Source organism: Cupressus sempervirens, chromosome 9 (assembly GCF_028749045.1).
Source record: "Cupressus sempervirens isolate cs-2001-9-10 chromosome 9, ASM2874904v1, whole genome shotgun sequence".
Lineage (NCBI taxonomy): Eukaryota > Viridiplantae > Streptophyta > Pinopsida > Cupressales > Cupressaceae > Cupressus > Cupressus sempervirens.
In genome coordinates, this window is record NC_143126.1 from 202,383,514 (window position 1) to 202,396,108 (window position 12,595).

General features: G+C 37.1%; 1 protein-coding gene and 1 long non-coding RNA gene across 2 annotated transcripts; one reads left to right on the forward strand and one right to left on the reverse strand.

Moving 5' to 3' along the window:
• Positions 1-4,532: 4,532 nt before the first annotated feature.
• Positions 4,533-5,054, reverse strand: LOC149538191 (uncharacterized). The gene is made up of 2 exons (XR_016356007.1): positions 4,916-5,054; positions 4,533-4,798 (listed from the first exon to the last, which is right to left on the reverse strand). It is a non-coding gene; the product is annotated as an uncharacterized LOC149538191 (long non-coding RNA).
• Positions 4,784-9,470, forward strand: LOC149538192 (subtilisin-like protease SBT1.7). The gene is made up of 3 exons (XM_089799585.1): positions 4,784-6,276; positions 8,201-9,125; positions 9,288-9,470. Exons 1-3 carry the CDS (start codon positions 4,965-4,967, stop codon positions 9,370-9,372), a joined length of 2,322 nt encoding a protein of 773 aa, XP_089655711.1. The 5' UTR covers positions 4,784-4,964; the 3' UTR covers positions 9,373-9,470.
• Positions 9,471-12,595: the final 3,125 nt, after the last annotated feature.

Consider the following 12,595-nt stretch of genomic DNA (forward strand, 5'->3'; position numbering starts at 1 on the left):
AGATCATATCCAATTTTTAAAAGTATTTTGATATGGTTTAATTCAGGAAGAAGAGATTTGCATTCTATCCAAATTGAGGCAAAATGTTTATGTATCAATTGTTCACTGATGTTTGGTTCACATTTTGAAAATTTTAATGAATGTCCTTTGAATAAACAATAAGAAAATGAAGAAAACTTATCCCTAATGTAGTCACTTTGAAAATGTAAATAAATTGAGTGAGTTGAGTGTAAGGATATACTTAGTTGATCTCCACAGTATTCCTAAAGCCATTTAACCATCTGGGTAATTTTTGATGCTAGACCATTCCAATAGGTAAATAAACCTTAATCATTGCATGCCCATCATCTACTTTCACTGTATTCATTACTTATGACTTGGATGTCCTTCGTAATAGGGTTTTGATGGTTCAAAGATGAAGCATTTTGTTTTAGCCCTGGTCTTTTTAAGGTTGTACTTGGGATGCTCTCTACTTTATGTTGAAACTTAGTTGGAGGATTTATGTTGGTTTGTAGTGACGGTGGATCTGGTCTACTGAGATGGGTTGTAGATTCGTGCTTCCTATGGGGTGGGATATATGCATCTTTAGTTTTAATTAGAAGATGATGCTTTCTTTCTTCCCTAATTTTCTAACAATTGGGTTGATTTGATTGTGTGTTTCATGATCCTATCAGGATTTTATTGACTTCTGAAAGGAGCTTTGGGCGAAATGAACTATTTTTATCTAGGGTTTTAGTATCACTCTAAGAAAGTACCTTAGTTTCATTCCTTGGATATTTTGTTGCGTTGTAATGTAATTATTGATTTCTTTTTCTCTATTTCTCCTCCTTATCTAGGGTTTTTTGTTTGATAGATTTCATACTATTATCTTTTTTGATCCCGGCTTGAATAATTTTATCAATCTCCTGTGGCTCCCGACCCAAAACTCTTGATTTATGTCTTGCTCTTCTATGATGAACGGGTATCCATCCTTTTCCTTGGCTTTCCATGTGTGCTTGAGCACTTGAAATGAATGTCGCTTTTTTGAATCTATAGGTTTTCCTTATTTTGTGGGTCTCGGTGTCACCTCTTGCTTTTTGGGCTTGAACAATTTCTCTTCTTCTATCTTCACGGTTCTTAGTTAATGCTGCAAAACTATTTGAACATGGTAATGATGAAATCATTCTTTTGCATGTCGTTTGTTATTATTTTTGATGCTTCGGCCTATGCAGAGTTTCTCCTATTGGGTATCACTTTCCTATGATCCCTATTTTTATCATCTAGGTAAACCCTTTTGTGGCTCCGAGACATCATTTGTTGTTTGGACATTGGAAAAAGTGCATTTTTGCTGGTGTTTTGCAGGATAGTTGAGTTCACCAGTTGTGGTCGAAAACAAATTGTCTTAATTAACATCTAATTCAGTTTCAAACAAATTTTAATATTCAATTTGTGTTTACATATTACTGATATAATCATGTGCAGTTACAATGATCGACATGGTCATTAGTTGAACATTCCTCTAAGATATTTCTATTACTAATAAAAAGAATTGGATTTGAAAAGGGAGAACAAAATGTTAAGCTACATTCAATTAGATTATTGTAAGCATTATAATTATTTTTAATTGATATTTTTGAGTAAATTTGATTATTTTTTCTTAAAAATAGGTACTTTAGTTTTATTATTTGAAGCTTTATACAATGGCATAATGCAAATTTTAAATATTGTACATAAAATCCACTTTTTTTCAAGAATAGGGAAAACAAGGAATATTAAAAAGTTGCTTGTATAGCTAATTATAATAAAAACACGTGTATAAAAAATGATATGATCATTATAGCAATAACCATTTAATATTAATTAGATAACAGTCTATTTTAAATTGTGAACTTTGGAAGTCTTGAGTTTGATTCTATTTGATTTTAACAAATAATATAATTAATTGCAACACATAATAATTAATCTTGACAATATTTAGTTTTTTATGAGTAAAATAAGAAATATAAAATAAATCCTTCTTATAATCAAATCTTGTAAAATCAAAATAAATTTAAGATATTTAAATACAAATAAATATATGTAATTAAAATTAATTATAAAAAAGACTGGTCAAACAAAAACAAAATTATATCAAAATTCTTTTTAATTTTCTAAAACTAATTAAAAGAAAGATTAATAAAAAATCAAAGCTAAAATATATTTTAAAAAAAGTTATAAAAACAAGAAAATATTTAATCAAGTTATTTTTAAAATGATAAAAAAAACACAAATCTTCTATATATTTCTTTAACACTCTTGAACCTATTCAGTGGAGGATTGCTAATATCCTTAGGTTTCAGATTGGTTCACTCCCTTTGACATATCTTGGCATTCCTATAATTGTTTCTATGCAGTCGCGACTCTTCTGGTAGAACCTGATTAACAAGCTTCGAGAGAAGGTAAATAACTAGACCCATAGATGGCTATCTACTGTTGCTCATGTTACCCTTCTTCAATTTGTTATTTAGGCACTCCCCATTTATAGAAGCATGGTTCAAGTTGTTCCTATTTACTTTCTCAAAGAATTTGATGCTCTTTCTCGACAATTCCTTTGGAGTGGTAATTTGCGTAACTCTAAATGGAGTTTGATCAGTTGGGAGATTGTTTGCAGGCCTAAGAAGGAGGGTGGTCTTGGCCTCCGATCTTCTATCTTGAGTAGCCAAGCTTTGGCTATTAAGCTTTATTGGCGATGGTGCTCTAGAAAAAATCAACTCTGGACTCGTACAATTACTCATAAGTATTTTAGAGGTGTTGATCCTTGGTCTATTTCCATGCTTCCTCTTGAAGGTCATGACTCTATGGTGTGGAATACTCTCAAGATTGGAGCTAAATTGGTTAAGAGGGGCCTTTTTTGGATATGTAAGGAAGGATTTGAGGATTTGTTTTCGACTAATGCTTGGGATGACAACCCTCCCATCTTATCCATTTATCCTCATCTTCAGACTCTATGTGACTCTTTTCTTACCGCTGGATGGGATAAATTGGCTCATTATAAGACTCCTTATCAGTTGGGTCTTGCTGCCAGATATAGATGGAAGCACTCTTTAGATTGGCCTGCTGGGGGCTCAGAGGTGGACCACAAGGAAGTTTCTAGGATTTTGGCTTCTACAGAGTGCTGCTCTCTACTGGGTCCAAATGTTTTGGCTTGGGGTGGTACCCTATTTGGTAAATATTATATTTTTGCTGGGTACCAAGAGATTACTAAGACAATTTTTAGGGGATGTTGAGGTCCATTGGTGGAAACAAGTTTTCTTGGTCCAAATGTAATTTCTTTATGTGGCTAGTGGCTCATAACCGATGTCTTACATGCGATAATCTTTGTAAATGTGAATTTTAGGGCCCATCATTTTGTGTGCTATGTGGTAACGAAGAGGAGTCTATCTCTCATCTCTTCTTCCATTGTTTTTTTTGTACCCACTTATGGCATCTTTGGTGAAGTGCTTGGGGTTGCTCTTGTTGGCATGCTTCCTCCTTGCTTGAGTTTTGGGATCACTTGGGGAGTGCACCCTCCAAGGCTTCACCTCTTTAGGCTGTATGGATTGTTGGCCCCTCTTTTATTCTTTCGCATAGCTGGTTGGAGAGAAACCGAAAAATCTTTCAGGATGTCTAGATTGGAAGCATGCATCTTTGGTGGAAGATTTCCCACTCTCTTCAAGAAACTATTCAGGCTAAGTGTAAGTTAGATGGAGGTATGGATCTTGGTGATCTTGCTATTTGTAGTCACCTTAACTTTCATTTTCAGGATGAGTTCTCAGGGGTTGCAGGTCAATGGTATCATAATGTTCCAAACCATTCTATATGTTAGGGGAGTGGCTAGTGAACCATGTGGGTCATTGGTCACCTCCTCCACTTGGAGTTCTTAAAATCAACACTGATGGTTCTTCTCGAGAAATCCAGGTCTTGCTAGCTTTGGGGGTGTGGCTTGATGCAACTCTAGAGAAGTTCAATTTCTTTTCTCAGTGCATATGGGTTGGCATACTAACAATCTCAAGGAGGCCCTGACCATTTTATATGCTATGGAGCAATGCTGCTTGAGGGGATGGTGCAAGCTTATTTGTGAATTCAACTCTCAAGTGGTGGTGAATTTGCTTACTTCGCAGTTGCTTGAGGATGTTAGTTCGCAATTGGCTTTAGTTGTTAATCAAACTTCTCTCTTTCGTACTTCTCTAGAGTCTATTAGTTTTAATTACATTCATTGAGAATGAAACAAAGATGTTGATTGTTTGGCTAAATGGGCTTCTGATCATATGTTCAAGATTAGAATATTGTGGATAGGGGGTAGTTACCCTTGGATCTGTCTCATGAGTTAGACGACAATGTTGCTTAGGATAGAACTCCTTGTTGAACTCTCCTTTTTGTTTCTTTTTGTCTTAATAAGTTTTTACCCCTCTTTTAATTAGAAAACAATTATTTGAAAAAAATCTTCGAAAAATGCAAAAATACAATTTTATACTTCAAAAGGCAATGGAATCTACAAATACATTTTTATAATGGGAGAGGTTCAACAAAATTCATTGCCATGCAAACCACACAAATACATTTCTATTCTATTCCAATAAAAACATTTTAATACAAGGAAGGACTATCCGTCAAAAAATAAAAGAAATGTGAACATAATAATCTACAAGTCTAACCATAGTTTCGTGCAAGCCAATCCTCGGCCCCACACCAAAAAAAAGAGCGACTCCAAATTGAAATGGTTGTTGGCGGCATCCCACAATGATAGCAACATTTTCACCTACACTTCCTCATTACGCACCCTGCGCCTCAAAAAGCTCCGCTAAAATTAGCCACACCAACATCACAGGTTCAAACCACAGAAAGAAATAGTGAAACTGACAGTTTATCTACAACTCACACCAAAGTTAGCGGACGAAATTATCAATAAATCCTCTACCCGAGCTCCCGAACATTTCCAATATTTCCCTCTCCCACTGTTTCTCACAATGGCGAACTGGGCGGCGGCGATATGGTGTGTAGCATTTCTTCTCGCAGCCGCCAATGAAGAAGCTGCGGCGGCGCCGCCAAAGAAGACGTATATTGTTCACATGGCGCAATGGCAGAAACCTGAATCGTACGGCTCACACGAGCACTGGCACAAATCAATGGCGGACAACATCATTTACCACTACGCCCACGTTTTCCACGGCTTCGCCGCTCGTACGACGCCGGCGGAAGCCGAATCCCTGCGGAAAACTCACGGCGTCTTATCCGTCTACGAAGAAATCGTCTATTCTCTCCATACGACCCACACGCCGGATTTCCTAGGCCTGAGTTCGAACGCCGGATTGTTGCCGGAATCAGAATTCGGCGAAGACGTGATCGTGGGGGTTCTCGACACGGGAGTCTCGCCGGAGAGTGAGAGCTTCGCAGACGGAGGATACGGCCCCGTGGGTGCCACGTGGAAGGGCGAGTGCGCCGGCGGGGAGAATTTCAGGTGCAATAAGAAGCTCGTCGGAGCAAGATTTTTCCGGCGGGGAGCCGATAGCGCCGGAAACAACAACGAGCCGCCGTCCGCGAGGGACACCGACGGGCACGGCACGCACACGTCGTCGACCGCCGCCGGCGGGTTTGTGAAGAACGCGAGCATTTTCGGGTACGCGAGGGGAACTGCCCGTGGAATGGCGGCGCGGGCACGGGTGGCGGCGTACAAGGTGTGCTGGGGCAACGGCTGTTATGATTCGGATATTCTGGCGGCGATGGACCAGGGAGTGGCTGACGGCGTCGATGTGCTGTCGTTGTCTATTGGCGGTAGCGTAGGGACATATTATAGGGACTCCATTGCGGTTGGAGCCTTTGGGGCTACGGAGAAGGGAGTTTTTGTGGCGTGCTCGGCGGGGAATGGCGGCCCCGGGAGGTTTAGTCTGTCGAATGTGGCGCCGTGGATTATGACGGTGGGGGCGAGTACTTTGGATAGGGATTTCCCGGCGTTTGCTATTCTCGGGGATGATAAGTGGTACCGTGGGGTTTCTCTTTCGGCCGGGAGCAGGTTGCCTAGGGGGCTTGTGGATGTGGTTTATGCGGGGAATGTTAGCGCTAAGGGGGCTAAAGAGTCGGAGCTTTGCTTGGATGGGACACTTGATGGGAGGGCTGTGGCAGGGAAGATTGTGGTATGTGACCGTGGGGTTAGTGCGAGGGTGGCGAAGGGGGCAGTCGTTAAGGCCGCCGGTGGGGTTGGGATGATTCTGGCTAATGCGGAGGAGAACGGTGATGAGCTCGTGGCTGACGCACACCTCCTCCCCGCCACAGCTGTTTCAGGTGAGATGCGTGTAATTTCTTTGATCCCCTTCATTAAAATTCTTAAATCACTGTTGCAAGTCTGAACCCTCCATTAAAAAAAACACTTATTTCATGGCATGCGTGAGTATGATGTGTAATTAGCAAATGGATGGTTGAGTCATTGAAAAGGGATGGATTGGAGTAGGTTTAAAATCTTGAGTCAAGAAATTCTAGAAACTAATATTTTCATCTTAGTTATAAATTTTGAATTTTTATTTAATTCATGTGAATTCACACTAATAGATGCATTGTAATGAAGAAGTTGATGCTTTTATGTGATACATGGAATAAGGTCTTGTAAATGAAATGAAGAAATTCATGACACATATTCTTAGTTTTAAATGATTCATTGAAATTATGGTTGAAGTGTTCAAGCTTAAAATACGATGCTTAAACTTAGTCAATAGTATTGAGTACCAATTGATTGCATCACCAATCTACCTATCTTTGGAAAAGCTTATAATAGATAAATCATAGAAGTCAAAAGCTTAGAATGTGACTTTTAAACTTGTCCAATATTAATCAGTATTTATTTATTACATGACCAATGTCCCCATATTTGAAAAAATCGTAGGATATGGATAAATTATAAAAGTCAAAAGCTTAGAATGTGATACCATTTGATTACATTGCCAATCTTCCCAACTTTTAAAAAGTGCTAGAGATGCACATGATCATACCTATTAGTAGTGTTCCAAGCTTTTGATCCTTTAAATGGAATGGTAGTTGGGTGGTTTGTGTCATGGTGAGTAGAACATGCCAATATTTTGACTTTGACATCCCACTTTAAGCTTTGCATTGTTTAGGTGATTTTATTAATAAATGCACTTTAGCAAGGAGTTTTGATTATAGAAGAAGGGTCTAAATGAGTCAATGTTTAGTGTGTGATGTTGAACTTACAGTGATAGGTGGAATTGCATGGAATTGCCTGAAATCAAAGTAACAAATAGACTATAATGAAGATTAGATGATTAGTCATTACAAAGCAAAACTTAGAATGTGATGTTTAAACTTACCTCAACATAAATGAATACCAACAATATTATCATTTTCTCCATCTTAAAAAAATGCTAAACAATACACACCCAAGCATCCCTACTGGGAGTGCTCCAAACTCCTATGCCTTAAATTGATAGATTAATGTTTTCTAAAAATTTGCGATATAGAACTTAACCAGCAAGTGCAATAAGAAACTCTAGAAACTATTTTAACCTTTGAAAGTTTTAGATAATTAATTACTAAATAAATCACATTAGTTATTAAACTTATGAATAAATTAAACAAGTTAAAATTTAGAATGTAAATTAAACTCTGTCAATACTCACAGACATCAATTACTAACTTAATCATTTGAAATCATACAAACATATAGACGTGAATAAAGATCTAAATGACCTACCTAAACAATACAAAGAACCTGATATTGAAACTAGCCTAACTTTGTAATATACCCATTCATGATAGAGAGTGGGGCAACAGCTGTTGATCTACCAATTGGGGTGTTTATTCATCTCAATAATTTGTTTCCCAAATCTTGATTGGTCAGAATCTCCTGGGATCCTCTTTCCATAGCTTGGTAATGAGTTGTTCGGATATCGGTATCATATGCTTGGTATTCTCTGTTGGACGCACCAAACATCCAAAAATAACGTCTTTTCAAAAAAGATGAGAGCAAAGTATCAGACAAAAACTTCTTTTTCGCAATGCTGGAAATCATTTGGGCTTTTTTGCAATCATGATCAATTTTTTTGTTTAAAAATGTACAGTAATATCAGCAAACGCCATTAAACTGTAAAGTCATTACCTTTATCTGAAATGATTTGTTGTCTGTTTTGCCATGTCTAGAAAATTTTAATTGTTTCTGAATTATTACTTCCCAAATCTGTGGTGTTTACTCTGACAGCAAAAGACGGCGCCGCCATAAAGCACTATATATTTTCCAGCGAGGCCCCGAAAGCCACAATCGGCTTCAACGGCACAATCCTGGGCGTAAAGCCGGCGCCGGCCATGGCCGCCTTCAGTTCTCGCGGCCCAAATTCCGTAACTCCGCAGATTCTCAAGCCAGACATTACGGCGCCAGGTGTCAACATCCTGGCCGCCTGGACGCCAGCCGCGGGCCCCACGGGGCTCTCATCGGACAAGCGACGCGTCCCTTTCAACATAATCTCGGGCACCTCCATGTCCTGCCCGCACGTCAGCGGTCTCGCCGCTCTCCTCAAAGGCGCCCACCCCGACTGGAGCCCCGCCGCCATTAAATCCGCCCTCATGACCACCGCCTACTCTACCGATAACGCCGGTCACACCATCCTCGACATCGCCACCGGGAATCCCTCCACGCCGTTCGATCACGGCGCCGGCCACGTGGACCCTCAAAACGCCCTCCATCCCGGCCTCGTCTACGACCTCACACCGGAAGACTACCTCCACTTCCTCTGCAGTTTGAACTACACCGACAACCAGATCAAAATCGTCGCCCGCCGGAACTTCACTTGCCGGGAAAATAATCCCGGCGCTTTCCCGGCGAATCTGAATTACCCGTCGTTTGTCGTCATCTTTACTTCGCCGACCATCGAACTCACTCGGACGGTCACCAATGTGGGACCCGCCGGTTCGGTTTATAAACCCGCCCTTTCACTGCCCGCCACGGTGGACGCTGACGTGGAACCCGCGACGCTCTCGTTTTCTGAAGCGGGGGAAAAGAAGAGCTACACGGTTAGGTTTACCGCCAAGTCGAGCTCTGCTGACTGGACATTCGGGTCGCTGACGTGGACCGACGGGAAGCACTCTGTACGCAGCCCGATTGCTGTAACGTCCGGGAGTAATGCCGAGTAAGCAATTGATGACCTGTCAATTATTTTGGTTGGAGTAAATGTACCAAATTCTTTATATTACATTGTCCAATAATTTGGGAGGAAGTTGCTGCTGGTAATTAATAATAATTACGCCCGAATGACCGAAGATTGTGGTAAAATTTAATTACTTTTTAACAGGATTCGGGTGGAGAAAGGACACGGAAGGTTGATTCGGGTGGAGAAAGTTACGTCTGTGGAGACGCGAAATCAAAATGAAAGATAAGAGCAAGAAAAATTGATCGGTGGTTGTTTGGCAGGACATTATGTCAGACGATGCAAATTATAATATTTATTTTCAATGAAGATCGAAATTATTTTCAATGTTTTATAGAAATATTTAATTTTTCAATTATGTTTCTTCAATATTCTATCTAAAAGACTCTGCAAGCATTTGAAGAGTTCAGCCTTCTTCTATTCCGTATTTATATATTTAGTTTCGGGTATAATATTTGATTTGGACATGACATATGACATAGTTTATTTTCAATGAGAAATCAAAATTATTTTCTTCATCAAAATAATATTTTTGTAAATAATCTTTAGTTTTTAAATTATGTTCTATAATATTCTAAACTAAAAATTATGCATGCATTTGAAGAATTCGGCCTTCTTGAGTATTTTGTTATCTGGCTATCATGATCATGATTATTGTTGTTAAATAATGAGGTTGCCAAGCCATTTTCAATAATGCATAATTTACATTGTTTAAAATATATATTTATTTTTTTCAATTTTATTAGATGCTCTTCACATATTATTATAATGAACTTTTTGGTTTAAATTGGGCTTGATAATATAGTGTGAATGTCCCTTCAACATGTACATATAGTTTATGTTGAAAATTAAAAAAATTAAAACATTAAAATATGTTTTTATCAAAATAAAAATAGTTTAAAAAGGAATAAGAAATGAAAGATTGACAGGAAGTCATGTTTTATTGGTAGGATACAAGGATATAATGTTACACAAGGTCATTTAGATAATATTTGTCAAGGACAATTGTAAAAGATATTATTTATTTAATAAAAGAATATTTTTATAGAAATTATATTTTTAGTTTTTATGTTTTGACTTCATTTTTTATTCTATACTTTTTATTATATAGTTATCTTATTTTTATTTTTTATTTTTTGAAAACCATTTTTTTTTTTTATTGACTTTCATATTTTTGTTATTGTTTTTTTCATTTTTCTTTCCAAAAAATCAATTTTTTTTTGAATAAAAACAAGATATTAACATTATAGAACTTTAACATATTTTATAACATTTCCTTTCAATCTTAGTTTTTTTAATAATTTAGTTATTTGTATGATGGATTTTGTGTAGCATAACTCTTGTTAAATTATGTTTTTAATTTATGTGTATATATAAAGGAAGCCAAGTGATATGGAGGCTTCAATAGTGTCAACATTATATATATATATAATTTAATAAATAGAAATTTAATTAATATTATTAATACTAGGAGTAGACTTTATTTTGTCAAAGTTATGGTTTGATTTCATGGGGATTGATTCTATCTGGGTTGAATTTATGATACAATTTTGGTTTGTTGTTAAGTTCGGTTTAGGGTTAGGATTAAATTTGGTTGTTATATGGCTTAATGTATATAGGATTAAATGTGTTTTTTTTAAATAAAAAAATTGTGGTCTTATAAGGATTAAATAAGCATTCATAGATTAGCATAATTGACTTGGTGTTGTACATAGTTTTGCAAGGTCTTGGCTTCAAAACAAGTCCCAAGTTTAAGAGGCAATTGCTATCACCCTCAGGGGATTATTGTTTCCCTAGATCACAAGGGCACCCAAGATAGAAACCATTGAAGAGTAGGTTCAATTCAATTTAGTATTACGTATAGGATGCCATTTCATTTTCTTCTCAATTAGGTTCAAAGTTACAATTCAATTAATTTTGGTATCAAGTTTAAGTTTTATTTCTATTTTAAAGGTTAGGTTTTAAGTTGTTTCAACATATGTTTGATTGTGTTTGTAGTTTTCACTTACTTACATAATGTATAATTATTCAACTATATTCAAATTTGGTATTAATTAGGTGAAAGTTGGGGTTTATTTAGGTTTATTAATATGGTAGTGGCGTGTACTTGCCATTTTAGTAAATTGTACTCATATTTGCAATGTATAAGTGTGGTTATAATGTATAATTAAATATGATAACATTAATTAATTTTACATATTAATAATGAATAGTAATGTAGTAGTATAAGATATAACATGTAAGATTAGTTTATTGTTTTGAGTGTGTTGGTGTTTGAAAATGTTACCTATTTCCAATTACCCTGATGAGAACAAGATGCATCTAGGGGCAGCTAACTCCCATTATCAACACATCCATTCAGACACCAGGCCAACTATAAGGCTATACTCCTTCTGCACTTCAGGCTCTGCAAAACCTAGGCGGGTGGACCTATAGATTCTTTATATGGTACCAGTTGTCAAAGCATACACTGAATCTAATATGAAGCAGATAAAAACCCCTAAATCTTCTATACTCAACCAGGAATCATAAGCATGAAAAAGCTAAGAACATAACTCATGAAACTGGCAAGCTAAGTGCGGGTTAACATTGAATAGCTTTCAACATAAAAGGGAAAATTGATTTAATATGTTGATAACAGCAAGACCCAAGTATGAACAACAGAACTTAATGATCCTATCTCTGACCAGTGCCTTATTTATTGGGCAATTAAATGAATCATAACCATACATCTCCTGGAAACCTCAGATGTATCTCTACATCAAGATCCTTGATCTATCTTTCACCTTGTGAATAGACATCTGCTACAGAATGAATCTCATACTCAGAACATCCTATCATGAAATCTGCAAACCCTGTGACAAATATCAAGCAATTACATGGTTCTTTGTTCCATAAGCAAGACATTTTAACCCCATACATTTCAAAACGAAATGCAACCTAATTCATGCTCTTTGATCACAAATTAGAAGAATTAACAAAGCCATAATCAGGAGACAAGATTCAGACTAAACTTCAAACCTTTGCTGCTCTTTATTTGCTTTCCTTGAAACCAAATACATGAAATGTACAGGAAACAACTCATAAATCACCTAACAGACCAGAACTATCTGCATAAAACATGAATGTTGCTCAATACAAAAGAGAAATGCTGGGTGTGTGGCTTTCACCGCCTGAGCAGAGCTCCAAGAACTGGAAATAGAAAACCAACCAACAACCTTTTTTCAGGGAAGAAGACAGAATATGTATGGAGAAGGCAATTCCCGGATTTGATTTGCAATTGACACTTGTCTATCTGAAAAACCTTCTTAACAGGTTAAAACAACTCTTTAATCTTTCCCCTCAACTGGTGAATCAAATCTTTTCATTTTACCTCTCAAGAGCCTCAAATATCTCAGCAACCTAATGATGAAATAATGTAACTGATTTTGATATAAAAAAAGAACTCAATG

Excerpts from the sequence above, each read along its gene's own strand:
- LOC149538192 (XM_089799585.1), top strand. The coding sequence starts at position 4,965 with ATGGCGAACTGGGCGGCGGCGATATGGTGTGTAGCATTTCTTCTCGCA. Across the intron at positions 6,277-8,200 it reads CCCCGCCACAGCTGTTTCAG|CAAAAGACGGCGCCGCCATA; the intron begins GTGAGATGCGTG and ends TTACTCTGACAG. Across the intron at positions 9,126-9,287 it reads ACGTCCGGGAGTAATGCCGA|GATTCGGGTGGAGAAAGGAC; the intron begins GTAAGCAATTGA and ends ACTTTTTAACAG.